This window comes from Crocodylus porosus, unplaced genomic scaffold (genome assembly GCF_001723895.1).
Source record: "Crocodylus porosus isolate Cpor-Errol unplaced genomic scaffold, CroPor_comp1, whole genome shotgun sequence".
In the NCBI taxonomy this organism is placed as follows: domain Eukaryota; kingdom Metazoa; phylum Chordata; order Crocodylia; family Crocodylidae; genus Crocodylus; species Crocodylus porosus.
The window spans coordinates 11,513,220-11,534,761 of NW_017728912.1; the positions used below are offsets into that span (position 1 = coordinate 11,513,220).

The following is a 21,542-nucleotide window of genomic DNA, read 5'->3' on the forward strand; positions in this document are numbered from 1 at the left end:
ACTGAAATGGGAATGCACCTTGGTCAGGACCATCTACAAACACATCTACCCATGTGCACATGTGCATGCTCAAAACCCAGAGCTGCACAACATAGACTATGCTAGTGTCACTGTTTTCATATTTGCAGCCTGCCTGTGGGAATGAATGGGCAGTATGTGCTTACTAATGGTCCAAACCCTTAAGGCTAAGACCTTAAGGCTTCATTACAATGTATAATAAAATAACTTCTGAAATTCCACCTTGTGGTTTTACCAGTAAGTTCAAGGGGAACAGGTTCAAGTCATGAACGATGTAAGTGCCTAACCAACTTCCCCACTGCGGCATTGCCTCCAAAATTAAAGCTGTTCAAAAAGACAAACAAACAAACTAGGGCATATTAGTTAAATAATAATCTGTCAAAAAGATACTAATTACAAAAATTGTTGTCTTCCTAAAATCCAAATGTTTGGATTATGGAAAAACTGGATTTTTCTCACTGTGAATAAACATGAGTTTTTGCAAAGGAAGCAATACACTCTATATTTGCACAGGAATTTAAGTGGACATCTATTATAAGCAGACTAAGTAAGCAAGTATGAACAGTCTTATGTAGTTATACCAGGACCAAGCATCAGAGTAGTATAAGTTTTTCCGAACCACTCCCCTTTTGCTTCAAGACTTGCATTCTTTGTACCTACATTGTTCTAAATTATATGACTCTGTGCAGTTTAACTGCTCAAGACTTAAAAAGGAGGAAGCTTTCTTCTTCTTGTGTACATTTGGCTTTAATCATGGCTGGTATCGTGTATGTCCATTTTGCACTCACTTGGCACACTCTTAAATGTTTACACAGGGCGCCAGAAGAGTCTTTTCTTCCCTTGCCTATCTTCACTTCACACAAACAGGGGCAAGTATTTGTGAGAGTGGCATACTTAGGAGCATTCGGTTGGCTCTCTGAAGCCAATTAGAATATAGTTGTACTGACACATTTGCAAATCTTATCCTAAAATTAATCATTCTAATGTGTACATGATTAGCAAGCTTAATCTGTGGTCTGTCAGAGAAAAAAAATGAAAGGGGACAACTACTCAGAGGTCAGTGTAATCAGAATTCATTGCACTGGTGTTTTATTGGGACATAATTTGGTTTAAGTAAGAGGATATCATTCTAGCCAGTGTGGTATGATCATATTGCATATGTGACTTGTGCTTTCCACCTTGTGAATGATGCTGATTTTTGTCTTAATCTACATTTTAAAAAAATATGTTAACTTGGGTAAAAAAACCCTTATCCTAGCAGCTTTTCCTGCGTCTACTGGAGAGCTTATATTCATAGTTTTGTGAAAGAGTTTTAATTTAGGTTATCTGGAGACAGAAACAGCAACTATGCTTTACTGGTGTGATTAGTTGCACAGTGTTTAAGATCCCTAATAATCAGTTTTAGCTAAATAACGTAATAGGTGTCAGCCACATATTTTCACCATCGAAGTGCACAGAGCAAGCAACCATATGTGGTAATGCTAAGTTAGTATGCAACATAGCATTAAGTGTCTCTTAATGAAGGCTTTAACATCCACAGCAGTTTGCATTTTATTATTTTCCAAATTTGAGCATTTTCATCTGTCATGGTTTTAAGAGACTATAGCCAGGTTATACTCACAGGTTACTATGGCTAACACTGCCATAATAGAGGTACTGAGGTGTTTTAGGTATCTGTGCATAATGGGTTGTATATTTTGAACATTAATCTCAGCATCAAAACACTTTTGCAGTTATATGGAATCCAGGGTCATGATTCACGAATTCAAAGACAATGAAGAAATTGTATGTTTGATAACAGTAACCTTGGTACACTGGCCCATGAGCTTCATCATTTCAGATGCCCAATTTCTCTTTGTTCTGTCCAATCTTTATGGCCAAGATTTTGGCTGCTGAAACCCAGTTTTTGAAAGTGCAGAGGCCCAGTGTTGTTTCTTTTGTACAGCTGATCAGCACATCTTTTACTACTAGGAGGATTTGTCCTGTATACCACATTGATTTGTCCTGTATACCAACTTGATTTCTCTCAACTTATGTATGTCTAGTTAGGTATGAAGTAACATTGCTTTTTAAATGCAGAATTCATTGCTTGGATTGAAATGAACTATGTTGTTCTTCATTATTCTGATCTTTATTTAGAAAATTTAGTATTTCTGTCTATGTACTACATCTGGAATCCTACTGGCAGGTTATTCCACCAGGACACAGAATCTTTGCCTTCATAAACACAAAGGATAGGATACTTGCCTCCACTAAGGTTACTTTGTAAAGCGCTACTCTAAATGGAAGTTGAAGATTCTTTCAGAATAGTATTTAAATCAATGGCATTGCTGAATGCTGAAGTATTAAGATTTGTCTGATAAAGATGAGGCAGGATCAAACTCCATGTGAATACTCTTTGTCTTTTCTGTACATACTAAAGCAGGGGTTCAACAGCACCTATCCTGAAGGAATGAGTCCTTCTGACTCATCCTTGTATGCTAGTATATCTCTCAAAATAAAGCAATGCAATAAGTTTATGATTTGTTGAACAAAACTACAAAACAGTCTCTTCATTGGTAGCCAAAAATAGTAATTATATATTCTCCATTCTGAAAAATATCTAGGCATAAACATTATTTGGAACTCTACAGACACTTATATGATTATAGCATTAGTAGTTTCAAATTCCCTTTAGGCACGTGGGCCAGGTACAGACATTACACGACAGTCATATATGTAACAGAACAGAAGTTTGGTGCAGAAAATCAGTCTATACCCATAACAGAACAGAAGTTCAGCACAGAGACTAATTTAAAAATGGTGGAACCCAATCTAAGATTTACCCCCTGTAACAGGGAGCCAGCGACTCCTGTTCCACAGATTAAGCAGGCTTGTCAGGAGGGCCTCTGTGAAAGCAAACAGAGAAGATAAGACCCACCAGCTCGAGAATGGGCAGCTTGGGGAGGGAAAGGTGACCAATCCTCTCTCACTGAGATATATTGATGCCTGGGGCTGGTGAGTCACCAGACACAGACACTAATAAGTAATACAAGCAGGATCAGAGAGGTACCAGAGGGAAAGAGTGCCTGGGAGAGCGTAGCGAGAGGCACAAAGACGAGAGGGAGCTCCAAAGAGAAGTGGAGCCCTCATGCTGAGGGAGAGAGTGAGAGAGAGAGGACTCATAGAGAAATCCCATTAGGGAATCAGACTCTTGGGAACTGGGCAGACAGGAGCCCAGAAGAAGGTTTACCTGAGAAAGCTTTGCTTTCTTAGTGTCAGAGTTGTGTGTTGGTGATTGCCCAGACTAGGCTACTTAAGCTAAAGCAGCAGCAAACTTTTGTTAGGACTTGTGTACGTAGGGCAGGTGTGTTTATTTAAGGCATTAGTGAGACTTCAGTTGGTTTGACCTGCGGTTTGGGAGGGACTGGCAGGGATGAGAGGGGGTCCCAGCAGTGCCTAAAGAGGGCAGAGGCAGGGCTTAAGAGCCAGGAGCTCTAAGAGGGACAGAGACCAGGGTCAGAGATGAGAGCCCAAGACGGCAAGACCAGGGCTGGAGCCCACAAGCCAGGATCCATATAGTGGGCCTGGGCTAGAAGGCCCAGAGAGAAAAGGGACAGAGGCCGAGAAGACCAAAGCTCCGATAGAAGAGTGACTGAATGACGCCACCTCTGTGGTATGGGTACAGCTGTAGAGGAGATCAGAGGCTTTGAATAGTCACCAAGGCTATCAGTGCCTTCAGGGACTAGGAATGTAGCCCTTAATGCCCCTGGGACTGGGTTAGCCAGGAGTGGCAGATACATAGGCAGGATAAGTGGTCCCCCAGAGTCCTGGGGAGCCTTTTAATGACTACTTTCTTCCAAGAGACATCAAAGCCATAGCAGGAAAAAGGAGAACAAAGAAGCCAGGAACAGGTTAAGCAGGAAGCCAAGGGTCACTGGGGGGGATACTACTACACGTCATGCCCCATCCTGCTGCACCCTCCTCTCCCCTCACCAAAGGGCGAATGTGTGTTCTGTTTGCTACAAATCTAAACTACACTGCTTACAGAAAACCACGTAACTTAGACCAATTCTGTCTCAAGCTTTTTGAATGTCTGTACCTAGCCATGAAGAAACTTATAATCAGGGTTACTTATTCTTCTGGACTCCATTTTCTTTTACATAGTTGTACTTAGTCCTAAAGTTCAATTGTAAGTTTCTAAATAAAAGCCATGTGTTGTATCAATATACATTTACTTCTGTGTTCTTACTGGAGGGAAAATGTGTCCATTCAAATCTATGTATTATTTCTGGATAGGAAAGTAGTTGTGGGTATGGGGGAATGGGGTATGCAAACTACAAGCTATTGATATTCAAAGACAGTTCAAAACTATATGATAAATGACAAAATTGTGGGAAATTTAACTTTTTTTCTTTTCTTTTTTTTAAAAAGTTTTTCCAGTTTTTGTTGATTATGTTCAAATAATCTCTATTTCCCAAATAACCAATAGAGAGAAGGCAGGTTAGTGTGACATTGGCATCTTATAGACTAACTCATTATTCTTGTAACTACCAATAATACTATATGAATTTGAGGAGTTCATTAGTTTTCAAGCTCTCACAGAATTCCTGTCATTCGTTCTTCCAGTACAATGAATCTTGAACACTGGTAATTCAAGTTAGACTACCTTCACTTTCCAGCAATAACGCATTCAGCTACTTAGGGTTAAACTCTGGCTCTGTTAAAGTCTATGGAAAAATGGCTATTGACTTCAAAGGAACCAAATTTTTACCCTTAATCTTTAAATCTAAAGATCAACTCCATTACAGTAGATAGAAATAACTCCTCCAGAACTGTATCACTTGTATAACAGAATGGAGGATCAGGTTCAGAAAGGGTCCTTGGTCATGCTTAAGTTTTTTGATTGCTGTAGAAACATTTGGAAACCTGAATAGTATTTGATTTACTTTTATACTACTTACACAGCCATTTGTATAACTCACAACTTCAAGTGACTCCCTACTGCTGGCTCAAATGGAATTCATATAGATTTCTTGCCTAGTAATTCTTAAAGTTTATTTACTTTGGTTTTGTTTTTGTCTGGAGAAAAATAAATCCATAAATTTGGACTAAAACAATATGAATTCTTGAGCCAAAACAGAAACTAGTATGAAAAGGAAATAAATTCTATAAGTGGAGTTTGAAAGATGTGTGGTATATTTTTAGCGTTTAATATTATTGTTGGCAGAATGAGAAATGCCACAAAGATAACTTTAATTCCTTCAGTCACAGGTTTGTTTTCTTTGGGGGGGGGTTTTTAGTGGGAGAGGGGGGTTGGGGGGGTTGTAATGGCTATAACTTGAAGAGGGATTGCATCTTACATAACGTCCTATCTTACTTTAAGAGTTTATGAAGGACTTTGATCAAGAAATTCTGTGTATTCACCTTTTACTTTTTTTCTGTGAAGATCACCTTTTTACTTATTTACTCCAGCTAGGTGATCTTAAAAATCATACAACATCTGAGCTACAGTAGTCACTAGCTGATAATTCTGATAAAAATGCATATGGCTTGGTAGCTTTTGAGATCTTGCAATGAATATACCATTAACCTTCTGTCACCAACTTTTAAGATGTGCTTTCTCCCCTACTATATCCTCTAAAAACCTGGTCCCACAGCCTTGAAGGCCTTCCTTGCCTTCATGTTTAAAGCTTTTAGGGTTGGGTGTGGAAAATGTGTTGGAAATTTATTTTTGTACCTTTCGCATTATGAAAAACAGACCCTTACAATTGCTGGGTTGGAAGGACTGAAACAGAAAATTAATTCATAAGTGGGTGCTGAAGTGGAAACTGTCAAGCCACAGCTTTCCCAGCTTTCACTTAATCATTTTTAAACCCACTTGCTGTTGTTTTCACTGACTGCAGTCCCTTAGAGGGAATATAAAACTTGCACCATCCAGCATGGAATTCCACTCGCTTAATGACTTGTGCTCTGTGTTGACTCACTTTCACTCCCTGTTGTCATTGTATACAGGAAAAACCATACCAGTGCTCGGAGTGCAACAAGGCCTTCAGTCAGAAGCGGGGCCTTGATGAGCACATGAGGACCCACACTGGGGAAAAGCCATTCCAGTGCGATGTGAGTTGGGCTTCCCTTTCCCTTCTTGAATCCGGTCCAGAAGTCAGACTTTATTTTCCATGAGAGTGCTGGCCTGCGTGTATTTTCGCTTTACAGTTGCAAGTCACGCCATAAACTTCCACAGTTTTATGATCTTTGATGGCTTAACTAATGAAATATTGCTCAGGTAACGTTATGTGCCCTCTTTTGTTGCCAAGAGCATCACCCCACACATTGATTTTATGGTTTATATCCCTCAAGGGTTGTTTGCACTATTCTTAATGCAATTTGGACATTGCTTGGTACAAATTCATGACAGTTCAAGATTGTTCTTGTGTTCATGCATAAGTGTATGACAGGTTAATGGCAGGACATTAGCCTAGACAAAAATATCATTTGCCTTTATTAGATGGAACCTGAATCTCCATAATATAAGTTAACTCATTCAGTGGTTGTTAGTTTGCTGAACAGCTTGAGTATACATTCAGAATTTCTAGTTTCTGCTAATGAAAACTTGAGTTAAGGCTGATCTCCCATTAGGAAATGGTTACATTGCTGAATGAGGGCAAAAACACTTCTGAAACTTGCATGCCTTGGGAAATGGCTAGCAGTGTTGTTGTAGCTGTGATTATCCAGGAGAAGCAAGAGAGGGGAAACAAGATTTGTGAGATGAGGTAATATCTTGTAGTAGGACTATTTATATAGTTACAAGACATAAATGACAAGCTTCTGGGCTTCAAGCACCTTTCATCAGTTCTGGGAAAGTGGTAGTCACAGTTTGAACCTAATACAAGTTAGAACAAGGATCCTTTCCTTAAAGCAATGGGATCCCCTAAGGTGGTGCATGGACCCCAGGTTAAGGAGGATTTGCGGTATGTAGGCCCCATCTGCACATTACTCTTAAGGCATGATTAACCAGTTAATCATGCCTTAAGTTTTGACCCACCAAATGGTTGTGAAATGGCAGGAGGTGTGATCATGTGGATTGCACATCAGATCCTATCATGCCTTTACCTGAATCTCCAGAGAAGCCCATGGAAAATAAGAAAATGATTCATGTAAGTCTTAACCCACAACTGGTCCACATTTTCCTGAGGTGAAGATATATATTTATGCTATTTTTTACCTTGATTTGGCTTGATTTGGTAAACATTGCCCCTTTGGGAAGGAAGCTCAAAGCAGAGCCAGCATATGTGACTTTCTGGGGCTTGTGAACTTGGGAGACTGTATTTTGGTCTGGCTCAAGTTGATATTCTGAAAGCCAAAATCCTCAAAGAAGTGTGTGGAAAATAGAACAGTCATGTTGTTTATTGGTCAATGTGAAACCTCAATGTTATCTTATTAAATAGACAAAAATATAAGTGAGCCAAATGTGTTAAGAATTAATCATTTTCCAAACATCACAGTTTGACTCAAACCTGCTTTTGAGTGAGGTGTGCAGCAAAAGGAGGCTATTTGATTATTTTGAAATCTTACATTAAAAATGCCCAGGTATGTTCTCAAATGGAAACAGGCAAAGTGACAGCATGGATTGAGTTTATGAACTCAAAAGTTTTTCATGGACAGACAAAATGACCATTAACTGCAACATCAGAAATGGTACAGATATCTAGTCTTTCAGGCAGGCTCATCTGCAATATCCTGTCAGAGCACTCCCAGCCTGGCACTAAATAATGCTTTGACTTCCTTAATTCAGAGTCATTTTCAATTAATTCTATAGCTCTCAGATTCCTGTCCCTTTTCTCAATTTTCAGTCAGTTTGCAATGCCAGTGTGATCTCCCCATGATGCTTCAGGCTAGTCATCATTTTCATAGATTTATAGATGTTAGGGGCTGGAAGGGACCTCATGAGATCATTAGGTCCAGATCCCCTGCACTTGGGCACGAAAGACTGCTCGGGCCAGATGACCCAAACAAGGTAAGCGTCCAGATGTTTTTTGAAGATTTTTAGAGTAGGTGCTTGTTACCACCTCTGGGGACAGTTTGTTCCAGACCCTGGACACTCAAACCATTTGTAACTGTATGCTTAGACTTCACACACCATTATAGATAAATCTATATCTATCTGGAGACCCTTTGTGTAGAGGTATTCTTTTGCTTTTTCCCTCAGGCTAGTGGTAAACGCTGAATGCAGTAAATCAGTTCTGTCCAACTGCTTCCTATATTTACCGTATTAATCAGATGGAATTGTCTCTTTTCTAGCTAAATATTTTAAATGAATTATTTAAAACTATATAACATATTCAAAAATTAACGTTTCTAGGAAGATTTTTACAAATGCATCTCCTTTCTTCTAATGTAGGATTTTTTTTTATTTTTTCAAAACAATAGAAAGCATGTAATGTACATTCTCAGTAATAAATTGCTACCTTGTTCTACTCCTCATTGCTTCTCTCTTATGAGCTCCAAACTTGTGAAGTCTGCTCACTTTTCTCAGGGCTAACCCATACAACAGTTTGCATATTATAGCAATTTGTACAGTATTCAGCTACCCAGTTGCCTGTAACTGTCTGCTCCCCAGTTCAGAGATGAAAAGCATGAAATGTTTGCCTTCTATGATTAGTCTTCTTTTGGATTAGTCCCATCTGAGAATATAAAAATGAAGGATTTTGAGTGGTTGGAAGGCCAGACAGCAGAACTAGAAGGTTGTAGAGGCAGATAGCATAGCCAGGTTTAAATAGGGAGTAGACAAATTCACGGATGATAAATCCACTAGTAGGTATTAAGCAATCTGGGATGTATTCTCTGGCATCTCTAAACCAATAACGGTGGAAGCCAGAGAATGTAATGAACAGGGGATAGATCACTCTAGACATATAACCTATTCAGTGCTCTCCCTCTAAGGTATCCATTAGCACTACCTCTGGAGGGAGGATATTGAGGTAGATGGACCATTGGTCTGTCCCAGTATGGTATTTCTTATGATCTTAGTGTACTGTATCACATCTCAGGAAGTAGCAGATGCTTTTGAGGACATTGCAAGAAACCAAGTGTAGAATAAGTAATAATACAGTAATCAGCCCATGGGAAGTTTCTTCCTAACTCCCTTTCATTATTGATTCATTTTATTCACTGATGCATGTGTGTTTTATGGCTTATTTTTATACCATTTTAGGTTTCATTATCCCAATAAGCTTTTGGTTTGAGTGATAGCTTTTGGAAGTGAGTTCCACCAGTTAATTATGTATTATATCAATGATTTCCCTTCATCACTTTCTCATTTACTGGAAAAATGTCCACTTTTTCTTGTTAAAGGGAGTAAATAGTAGCATATGAATTTGCCCTAGCTGCAGTATTCACCATTTTGTATCCATCTATTTTGCCCTCTTAACTTTGAAGTTATGTGAAAGACTAATCCAATAGGGCTACAATGATCTCAGTGATCAGGCCAGTGAAGAATCTGTTGGAGGTGTGGTGGGTGCTCTTTCTTTAAGTGATAATAATATTTTTACATTTAAGCACATATTGTGAGGTACAAAAAGATCTTACAAATTAATTATTTTTCTGATAAACAGCTGTAAAGACCAGTCAGTCCACTTAAAATATCCCTTTAATTCAAGGTGTTAGACTTCCCTGTTAATACTAAAGAACTTAGCATTTAACATCAGGAAATGTCTTTTAGTGCCAAAGACTTAAGGAAGCTCAGGTTTTGCCTGTTCAAGGAAAGCATTTTATAAGCTTATGAAAATGCTGCACTTGCCCCACAAAAGAAATAATTGATACACCTGCACTTTGAAAAATGTTTCTTGGGTGTGAATATTATTGGCCTTCTGGAATCAGAAATAAAAACAGCAACTTCTCCTTTATTTCTCTCCAGACCACATGTGATGGGCATCAAAATAATGAGTTTTGCTAAGTCAGAAAATAATCTGCGCACTTCTTTTGATTTGTATGCTATATTTATTTTGATATCTGCTTGGCTTTTACTTATAATCTAAAGTATCGTTGGAATTTGTTATTTTAAAGGCTTCAAACTCTTGGGAATAAAATTTCAAAGCTTCATCCTAGACAGCTGTCATTAATGTTAGTGGAAATCAGATATCTGTGCTCTAAATTTTAGCATATCTTCTACATAAAAGAGTAGACTAAACTGAAAAAGAAAATATGTTTCTGTCAGTCTTTCAAATGATATTTGTCTTTTGAAGATCTTCCTGTTTTTATTAAAAAAAAAAAAAGCTAAAAAGCCTATGACCTGTAGCTGCCTTATAGATAGCAGATAATTCTCCAGAATGGCATTCCTGGTTTATTTCCAGTAAAGCATGATCACTTCACACTGTGCTTTCAGTTGACCCTAAACATGCCTTCATGTGTCAAGTGTCCCCACCTCCACACTAAATCAAAACTTTAAACATTATAAGGAAACTGACTAAAAGTCCAGATGAATAGAAACAGGAGTGTTTGTGATCAGTGAAATGTCATGGGTAAGTTATAAAATTAACATAAAAAGCAAACTCTTTAAAAAAATATTTACAGTTACCTAGAATACATAAAAACAAGATTCATATGTAAGTAATAGTCACTTTCTTGCATATTTTAAGTTCCTTCTCAGAACAACAAAAACAATTACAGCCTTGAAAGCAAAGCCAGTGGCACATAATGCTAAATTCAATCATTCTGTGGCCATTGAAAATGAAATAATATATACCAAAACTACCAGGAACCTTTTAATTTCAAAGTATAGTGGGATTATTTTGGAGTTTGTCCTGATTCAGCAACATGTGAGAAGCAATACAGCCCTGTTGAAAGAACGTAGGATTCAAGATACAGATTCTATTTCCAACTGTCACTAGATAAACTAGTCACTTGTCATCCTTTACCTCAGTTTTCCCTAGTCTTAAAATGACAATAATGATAGAGAAGTGCAAATGACTCTTCTTTGTAAAGTGCCTTTAGAACTATTGATAAATTGTGTGATAAAAAAGTGACATTGTTTATTATGGTTAGATAATTACCTGGTTAAGTGTTTTGCTGCTTTCAGAACGTAAATCAAAGTTTTATCAACCCAGCTCAGGAGACTTTTCCATAAACATTTCAAGGTACTTTTACACTGCAGAACAACTTTACAACCAATGAGTCTTAGGCCATCTACAGACATTTAGTTTCTCTGGGGCAGTCCCACAGTGTCACCCAGGCTGGACTCTTCTACCCTAGCAGAGCAGGGAGCAGAACATGTGTCGAGTTGAGCAGGGAGTAGAACATCACAATCCCACATTGTTCTGCAAGGAGACACAAGTTGACCCTGCCAAATAGGGTCTGGGTCAGCCAAACAGCATTGCCTGTGTACTTCTGTCATCTGTCTCCACAGTGAAGTCCCATGTGAACATCTCTGTTCCAGATGTCTTCAAGGCAGCCACCCAGAGTTCCATATCCATCTTTACCAAGAAAGCACTGTGCTGCCTAGGAGGCCTTGAGAGCGGGTGCTACATATGCACATTCTGCATTGCCACGCTCCATCCCCTTTTTATGGGTATACTGCTAAAAAAAATTCTGTGAACTCAAGGTTTGAAGGGCATGTCTATATGGATTGCGCGTTTCTTAAGTAACTTCCCTTGAGGAACAACACTAGTAACTAACAGCTCTCAAGCTGTCACTGCTGCTCAGTTGAAATGCATCAGGAATTACTGTAGCGGAAGTTACCTTTGACACAGGTCTTTTGAGCATTGCTCAAAATGTGGGGCACACCCCGTGGGGAGGTGCAAAGGTTCCGGGGGGGGCGTATGTGAATCACAGCTGCTGACTGTCACTGATTCCCTTTGTTGGCAACAAGGAGCAATGGGGTTGGAGGAGTGGGGACAACAATATGGACTGAAGTGGGGAAAGGGACCAAGAATGGTGCTATGCTAGGATGTAACCCCACAAACTTTGGGAAACACTGGTATATTGTATACAGCATACAGATATGCGTGACACAAAATATTATATACACGCTTATGTGTACATCTTTATTGTAGGTTTCATGGCTGTATACTTATTTCAATATGGAACCTTGCTTCCCTTATTTTTGCCATTTTGAGATTTTTTTTTTTTATGTGAGGGGATGTGTTGGTACAATGGGCACAGTTCACTGAAAGCTTTGAGTGATACAACTTCCTGAGTTGTCTGGGAATGTAGAAGAAAGCAGCTCAAGAAAAGTAGTGAAATAAAATAGGACCCAAATAGTGGTCTCTTAAGTAATTTTTATTCTCAGAAGGAGTCATGAGGTTCTCTTATGCCTGAAGTAAGAAAACAAATGAAAGAAGGTTGAAATATTTTCTTTCCTATCTAAAGATCAGCAGTATGACATCATCTCTTAAGTTTAAAACTGTTCCATAACAATAGGACATATACTGTTCTCGTTATTTGGAAAAATAAGTTATTTTGGATACAAAATACTGCTTTTGACTATTACTCTTCTCTCCATTGCCACCCTCTGACTTTGCCAAAAGCATTTATAACACAGGTCAGAACGATCTACCTTACTTCAATATAAGACAGTCCCCCAATAATTAGATTCTATATACGGAAAATGTATGAATTTGTTATAGGTATAGAATCTAATTATTGGAGGTTTGCCTTGAATTTGTGCTCCCCTTCCCCCCCCCCCACGGGCTAAAGCAGGGAAAATAAATCTGGAGGTCAGGTAGCACCCTTGCCCTGTGCATCCCCCCGACTTATTTCCCCTGTAGCCCCTCCCGCCATACCTATTGTCAAGCTCTGCTCTCCCTCACCTACTGAACTGAGGGGCAAATTTGAAAACCCTGACCTTGACATAAACACACTGGTAGTAATTTGCATATAGGCCAATTACTATGGGTACCCATAGCTTTAGTGCCTCCAGTATTCGTGCATTTTATCTTTTTTGAACCTGCTGCAAGTTTGAGTACAGGTATCCCATAAACATACTTCTAAGTAACACATTTGTACCTAACGATATGCATAGTTTGTACTATATATATACACCAGTATAACTATGCATATATCATTAGTAATAGTATGCACAATATTCAAAGAGCCCAGTGGAGACTAACAGCTATGCATGATATTAGTCCAGAGCCAAAAGGCTCATGATTTACAATAGTAGGTCACATACACAGATACAATCAGATATACAATATAAATGATTTACAGTATGGTTCAGTGCGTTTGGATTAAATGACCTCCTTTGGTCCTACGCAGCTGTATTCTAACATCAGAACTCTCCATTGTCTTGCTCAAAAATGCCATTAAATAATACTGAGTTTCCATACATATACAATTCTTTTCTCCTGTACTGTTCCTTTAAAGGAAATCTATAAAGATGGATTTTTTTTTTCTGTTTTTGACCACCTTCTTTTTGTGTTGTACCTAGTAGTTCCTTTTCATTAATACTATAAGCATAGCATTGTAATTCTACTGTGTGACCATACACAAAAAGTATGTTGTGAGTGGGGAAAGAACAATTTTATTCTGACCCACATTAAATAGTAGCAGGAAGAATACAGAAATTGCTGACAAAACAGTTAAATTTTTGTACAAATGTTCTTTTGTTTCAGGTTTCCCAACAGTGAAATTCCTTTTTGTAGAGTACAAGCATTGCAAGTGCCTGAGAGTTCACTGCCTTTCATCCTTCCTTGCCTTTTGTTAGCTGACATGCTTAAATTAATTTTAATTTGTTTCCAAAGCACCATACAAAGCTTTTAATTAATCATTATAGTTTGATTCCATAAAGGCAAACAAAACAGCCATGATATGTAGAGATTCTCTCTCATTTGCTGCCTAAGAGTCAGATCCTGTAACCTTACATTCAGGAGGACCTTTTTATTGCCACCACTACAAGTACTTGTGTAAGAAAATGCTTTCAGCACAAGAATACCACTTAACCAGATGAGAGGTTTGTTTGGAGAGCCCTGCAGAAGGGGAGAAAATAGCCTTCCCAAAGTAGGGAAAGAAAGGAATGGGGTGCCTCAGCTTGCACATGATCTCTTATGCTCTCTCTGCCAGCAAGAAGATGGGAGCTGATTGTCTCTTGCTCCTCCCATTGAGTTAAACTTTGCACAGGTCATTTAAGTTATAAACAGACATCATATTTAAGGTGGTCCTTACTGTCCCAGGTTTTGACTCAGATCAAACCAGGAACAGCTCAGCCCTTTACACCCTTTTACGCTGCTTTGCTTCTTCTCTGCCAGTACCTGGTCAGGGAACGCGCGCAGCCTGATAAGTTTGTTTCGGGAATGAATGAACCACAGTTGACTTCTACACATACACAATGATGTACATGGAAAAATTGTTAGAACATTTTCTAGGATATATTTCTCTGGAACTTAAAGTATGACATTGGGTGTGAAGGTCTGCTGGATTTCAGAACAAAAAGCTTTGTCTCAGAGCAAATACAAAGTCTGTTTACAGCCTTAGGGCTCCTACACACATGTAGGAAGCCTCCTCCAATGCACTGGAAGCCCAATTAATTGAGTCTGCTGAAGCACGGAAATTGACGTACTCCGGTAGCCATGTATCAGTGTCACTGCATATCTGTATGCTGACAAAATGTTGGTGATGTGCTTTGAAATAAAACACATCCAAAGGGCTTTAGTTCAAAGCACCCCACAGCTACTTTTTCAGTGCATGGACGTGCAGTGAGGCTAATACACGTGACGCCCGGGCGCTTTTAATTGGCACAGCTCTCAAATTAAAATGCCTGGTGCCATGTCTGGGAGCACATGTAAAAATGCCCTTAGAGGCTCTCCTTTCCTTATTTGCCCCACACTCCATCCCAGTGGCAGGACTTCTGAGGCTGTATTTTCTAAGATGCTGTGGGTGTGACTGGTTGCCTGTTTTGGGGTGTCAGGGCAGGATGGAATTTTTTCCTTCAAGACCTAATTGGGAGGAGCCTAGTGAGGTTTTTATCCTCCCTCACAGTATCATAGAGCCACAGTTTGTTTAAATAGGAGTTAGGCTTTAAAAACGATATAATCAGTAATAGTAGTTTAATAAACTGTCTTGTTCATTGTAACTTGCAGCAGGTATCCCATTTGGGTAAAAGTCCATAGTACTCAGAATTAAATGAGTCCTAGGTCTCTGTGGACCTGGTGCCCAAGAAAAAGAGAGACTTCAGTGAATGCCAAAACTTCAGTGAAGAGGCAAAACTAGTGAAACAATCACTGGACTGTGGAAGTAGGGGGTGCTGAGACCTAGAGAGTGGGGTTTCAGAGCATTGCAGGATGCTGCCGGTGCCCACCTCAAAATCAGCACTCAAGGCTGGTTTCCTATTTCACCTTGCCCTAGTTACACTACTAGTTTGTAATATAAACAAATATAGAAACTCATGGGCATCAGTGCAGTCAGGCTTTTGCCTCCTTTCCTTTTTTAATACACATAATGCCAACTGTTAACTTAAGAACGTTGAAGAATAGCACAGAACAGTATAATATAACAGGAGTTGGGAGTTCTTGTTCCAAAGTCTTATGTTTTCAGTTTTGCAAAAGCATAATAATGGGAGGTCATCTGTAATACCATGATTTAAAATAAGTTACTTACCCACTTTGTGTTTTTAAAGATTTATTAGTTGTTCTTGTTTTCCATGCTTTAGGTTTGTGATTTGTCCTTCAGCCTGAAGAAAATGCTGATCCGACACAAACTGACTCACAATCCCAATCGTCCAATGGCAGAATGCCAGCTCTGCCACAAGAAATTTACAAGAAATGACTACCTCAAAGTGCACATGGAAAATGTCCATGGTGAAACTGACAGCTAACTGTGGTTTATGCAAAAAGTGTGTGTCTAGTCTTCAAGTGTTCCATTTGTACATATACAAACTCCAGACTTCTCACCTGATTAGTAAGCACAATCAGGAAAGGAACTGTAATATGCTCACAGTCTTTTTTTCCGTTTCGCTCTCTGTTTATGTTACAGAGGGGGTTTTTTTTAAAGACCCTGAAGTAAAACAGTTTGAAGATGAAAGAAAGAAGATAAAATAACATTTCTTTTTAAAAAATGATCTGCACCTTTCTTAGCAGCCTGTGGACCTGATATCATGGTAACAGTACTGAGAAATTATGGATATTTGTTACTAGGGGACCTCAGAAATACTCCTGTGTGAAGCGGCTAGTATTTGCTTCAAATTCAGATTTGGCTGATTTAGGGGACAGTGATTCAATTCAGTGATTCAAATCACTGTCCCAAATTGATTCAGCCAAATCTGATTCGGAGATTTGGCCACTGCCGAATCAGCTGAATCTCCAAATTGAACAGGTTCCATCCCCTGCCCATGCTCCCAGCCCCATCAATGACTGCCCCACCCAGCCCCAGTGTCCCAGCACTTTAAAAAACAAAGAAAGGGGGGAAAAAAAAGCCCCGCACTCACTGGCTCCTGCCAGGTGCAGGGGCAATCCCCGCTGCCCCCCACTGTCCCGTGCTGCATGGGGGGGCTCTGCCATGAGCCCCCAGAGGCCCCAACAGCCACTGCAGCAGCTGGTGAATGTGAGGCTTCTTTTATTTATTCTTTTTATTTTATTTTTTTTTATGTGCTGGGATACTGGGCCTGGGCAGGGCAGCCATTGACAAGGCTGGGAGAAGGGGATGAGGGTCGGGGAGCACTCAGGGGGGCTGGGGAAATGGGCATGGTATGGGGCCTGGCAGGGGTCCCCCCATGGTCCCTCCCCAACTCCTTCAGACCTCCCCTGCCCCATATTTATCAGCCCCCTACTTACCAGAGGCCGGGTCCAGCTGTCTGTGGTGGCGAGAAGGGACTGCCCAAATCACCGAATCTCCTCCAAAACTTTTCCAAATTGATTCGGAGGCTTCAAATCAATTTGGACTCTTTATTGGTCTCCCCATTCGATTCGGATTTGGAGATTTGGCAACTGAATTGGTCCGAATCTCCTCCGAATCGAATTGGCAACCAAAGCTTCGTGCAGCCCTGCTCAGAAATATCAGTCAGTGCCTTAAGCTTCAAGACTATACGAAAAGCAACATAATCTGACTGCCTTTTTCAATTCAATTTCATCCTGATGGGCCATGTTGCCACCCAAACAAATTTTATTTGGATATTAGCAGTATGTTTTATTTCACTGTTTCTTCTTATTTTATTTAGAGCCTAATAATTATCAGATAAAAGAATTAACTTGAAATGGACTCTGAGGCACCAAAATATGGTACAGAAGCTGCAAGAATCTGCAGTCTCAAATACTTTCACATGAGCATCCAAGAAAGACATTATTCTATCTGGTTGCCATTGTGTGAGATGAGACCAGAACAAAAGCTGAGAGCAATTTAATTTTAATAATCATTTTAACACTCAAAACTGCAAGTTGAAGGCAAGGGAAATAAGTCCTAATGAAGTGACTTAAAGGCCCCCTCCTCACATTACACTTAAGGCAGCTGCCCCTGCTCTGCGCCCAGCTACCTGTAGGGCTTGCAGCTCTGGAAGCCAGTGCTGGGGGAGCCCAGGATCAACGTACCGTGCTCCCCTACCACCAGTGATAAGGAACAAAATCCCACAATCATGCTTCCAGCCATGCAAGTGGGATAGCAGGAAGTGTGATTATGTATCACACATTGGATCTCATTACACCTTAGCTGCACCTGTAGAGGGGCCCAAACAGATACAAGTGTCTCGTCAAGACAAAAAAGATGCATCTAATTTACTAGGGCAATCAAGTGCCCTTATTTTCTTCATTCCACTTAAATGACTTTGATTTCCTTGTTGCTCTCAATGAGCAGTTGGGAAAAAATATTGCTCATAACTAAGTAACAACCAAATACTTTCAGATCATAGATTAAGACTCATATTTTTCAGTTTTTAAAAACAATTCTCATAGCACGTCTTTTTATGTCACTCTGGTGAAGGGATCATTTTTACATAGGGGGGACAGTAAATACTTAAGTCTAGATTTTTATTGCATTCAAATCACAATTTGATTGCAAATCCCAGAGTAGTGCATTTGGTGTCTATATAGAAACAATGTTTATGTTCATTTTGGATTACATGGACCAATATTTTGTTAGGAATAGTGTGTTAGAAGTACACCTTCTTTCTGATGGAGATTTCGCTCAATTACTGGTTGTAAATTTTGTAAACTGCATCCTAGACTGCAGCAAAAGCCACTGAGTGCATGAACCATAAAAGCAGAGCAGGAATGTCTGGCCCCATTACATTCAACAATATTGACCTGAAAAGAAACTAAGCCACTGGTTTTCAACCTTTTTTCATTTGTGGGCCCCTAAAAAAAAATTGAAAAGAGGGGCGGACCCCTTTGAAAATTTCAGATAGAGGTGCAGACCCCTTTAAACTGTAAGTGTGAGTATTCACATACTTTTAATTGATCGTAGCCATCTTTTGCAGACCCCATAGACATAGTCTGTGGAACCCCAGGGGTCTGTGGACCACAGGTTGAAAACCATTGAACTAGGTGAGAGTGAGAAACAGCATAGGGACAAGCATCATCTCTTTTATGTCCAGTATTGGTTTGGATATGATTGTCTTTTATTATTATGGAGTAATAATTTGCTTTAAAATTATTATGGAGTAATCGCTCCCAATATTATTATTTGCTCAGAATGTGAGTAGAGAACGTCATGACTTTTTATGAGAACTCAGAACAAAGCACAACATGCTGGGGCATATTCCCAGAAGAAAACTGTTCTAGAAAACTTTAAATATTTTTTTATCATTCACCCCACATATTGTTACTAGACTGTTTCTTAGACTTCTCCTCCTGTTCAGTCATATAACAGATGGTCCACTACAGCAATTCTTTATAAGGCAGTCTTTATATGAGGCCCATTTAATATATTTTAGCTGTGTTTTGATGCATTTTGAAGAGGAACCATTATGTGGGGCTGAGCCAGTACCCACTGCAGTCAATGAGAAAGTTTCCATTTACTTTAGTGGCTTTTGGCTCAGGCTGCATGTGACTAACCAGATGCCAATGAACCATCAGCAGTGTGTCCATAAATGAGTACAAATGCTTTGCTTTATATGGAGGGTAACTACAAATAGGAAACTGAAGCCTGTCATCCAACAATTTGCATAAGAAAATAGAATAGTTAAAGGAATGAGGCAAGGTACATCATACCACAGATTTAACTTGTAATTATAATATGTGGACCAGACCAAGTTACACTAATGTACATTCATAAGAATCTCTTGGATACAGTTCTATCCCATATTACAGGCAAATATGTCAAATAATCCAGTTCATAAATATATCTATGCAGTGAAGCACCAAAGAATTTATCAGATTTTACAGCAGTGTAACTGAGAAGAATTTATCCCTACATGTGCATGTTTTTGTTTTATATTTGTTAACTTACAATTGGTGCATTGTATTTAATTAGAATTACAAATAGAATGTATTTTCCTATATTTTGTAATAATTTGTCCGATGTCATTTTAGATGTAAACAATGTGTTTCATTATACATTATATATATGCTTAATTATTTAGCAGTGATTGGTATAGTTTATTGCATTCTAATTCAGAACCCTAAGTCTTTTTGCAAAAGTATATGTAGATATTTTTCATGTACCTGTCGTGTTTCAGAATCATATAAACCTTTGAGGACTGACTTGGTAATTGAATTGAATTGAACTAGATAACATGTATGAGATGAATACCACACCAAAAAAATACATAAATGGTAAGTTGAGTTTATAATGTTTACTAGGGCTGTGCGAAACACCACCTTTTTCTTTTGACTTCCGTTTTGCCATTTTGACAGGACAGTGTTTTCTTTCGAATTTTCTTTTGTTTTGAAAGCACTGTTCCATTTTGTTTCATTGAAACTGTTTTGCTGTTTTGACACTGTGTCGACGTTTCGCCCATATGCTATAATGGCAAAGCACAAAACTGCTTATAACTTTGTCATTTTTTGGCAGATTTGGATGAAAGCAGCAGAGATGGTAGCCCCTTCTGATAGCATGAAACCTGCCAAGTTTCAAGGAGATAGATGCAGGGGTGTCCCGGGGGCCGAGGTGACCCCAAAAACTTACCAGCAGCAGGAGTCGATGCGCCGGGGAAAGCCGCGCGGCTTGTGAGCCGGCTCTTTATACAGCTGCAGCCAGCCGGGGACATCAGCAGAGAACACCGGCCGGTGAAGATAAAAGCGGCGGCAGCTGCGAAGATCGGGGCGGATGGCCCTGAAGAGGGAAGTCCGCCAACGGAGGAAGAGGAAGGGGAGACCCTGCGGCGTCCAAGGAGGAACGAGGAGCCAGAGCCGGAGGGAAGGAGCCGGCGGCAGCGCCAGGAGGTCGGCGGCAGACAGGAGGCGGTGGGACTGGAGCGCGGTGAAAGCAAGTCACCGCAGAGGACCCACTGGAGCCAGGTGCACTCGGGGCGTGGTAGGGCAGCAAGAGCCCATAAGGAGAAGCCAGATCAGGGCGGGGTCGTCGCAGGGACTGTGGATGCCCAAGCCCATTGAGAAACATAGATCCTAGGGACTGAGGATCTGGAGCCAGATCCATAACTATAGAGGCTCGAGCCTCTGAGGATAGGGAAAAGGGGCAAAGGAAGGCAGCAGTGGGGCAAGAGTAGCCACGTGCCACTTCCGCAGGGCCAGCTCCAGAAGGTGGCGTCAGGCCGGGGTGCAGGGGTGGTTGGAGCCCCGTGTATGACCGTCGGGTGGACCCGGGCAAAGAGAACCCGTCAGATGACTCCCCCCCATTGGTGATCCATCAAGACATGGCAGGCAAGAGTGGGGCGGTGACAAGGTGAAAGAACATCCATTTTGCCCTCAGGAGGGAGCAAAGCCCGGCGGGTACAAGGGTTTTGGGGAAACTGCACCTGAACCTGCTGACAAGGAAAACTCGTGACGTGTGACTATGTGTGTGTTAAGACACGGCCTCACTGGTGCTGGGGCCTCTACATGACATGGTAGTTTGCCCAATGAGGCCTCCTCCTCCCCTACGTCCTCAGCCTGATCCACCACTTTAAATGACAACAGGTAATAACATAGTAAGCAGTAGCACAATAGCACCAGCAGCATCTCAGGCAGCCAAACAGTCAATATCGGAGCAATCCTTCCCCCCCCCTCCTTACTTTCTGTTTATCTGCAGGCAAGCCTGGCTTCAGCTTCAAAACTTTTGGAACGTTTTGACTGCCCTTGTTTTGCTTCAAGCCTGTTTCAGAGCCCTTTGTTTCATTCCAATTTCGCTGTTTTGAGCTCAAAATGAGTCGAAACAGCATCGAAATGAAACAGTCGGCAAAATTTCACACAGTCCTAATGTTTACTTTCCTTATTGGAAAAGTTCCTATGATTGAGTTTACTGACAAGACTATTTACAGAAGCAGAGAATGTTAAACATGTTATTATTACTATCACTAAAAACTAAACAAGGACAAAAACAAGTGGAATATAACATGCAATCAGACCTAGACAGATTACAGGGGTGGGTGGATGAGAATAGGATGGGATTCAACATTGACAAGTGCAAGGTGATGCACCTGGGGTGGAAGAACCAGCACCATACCTACAGGCTGGGGAACTCCCTTC

At 40.2% G+C, this 21,542-nt stretch overlaps 1 protein-coding gene across 3 annotated transcripts in view; it reads left to right on the forward strand.

The window, feature by feature from the left end:
* The window catches only part of PRDM5 (PR/SET domain 5), a 160,651-nt gene extending 144,449 nt beyond the window's left edge, over positions 1–16,202 (forward strand). For 2 of the 3 annotated variants that reach the window (XM_019534032.1, XM_019534033.1), the window contains exons 15-16: positions 6,013–6,117; positions 15,641–16,202. In XM_019534032.1, coding sequence (XP_019389577.1) covers positions 6,013–6,117; positions 15,641–15,805 — 270 coding nt within the window. In that variant the 3' untranslated portion in view covers positions 15,806–16,202. Of the gene's footprint in view, positions 1–5,227; positions 5,272–6,012; positions 6,118–15,640 lie in introns of all 3 variants that reach the window. The other variant, XM_019534034.1, reaches the window with a different exon arrangement.
* The last annotated feature ends 5,340 nt before the right edge of the window (positions 16,203–21,542 follow it).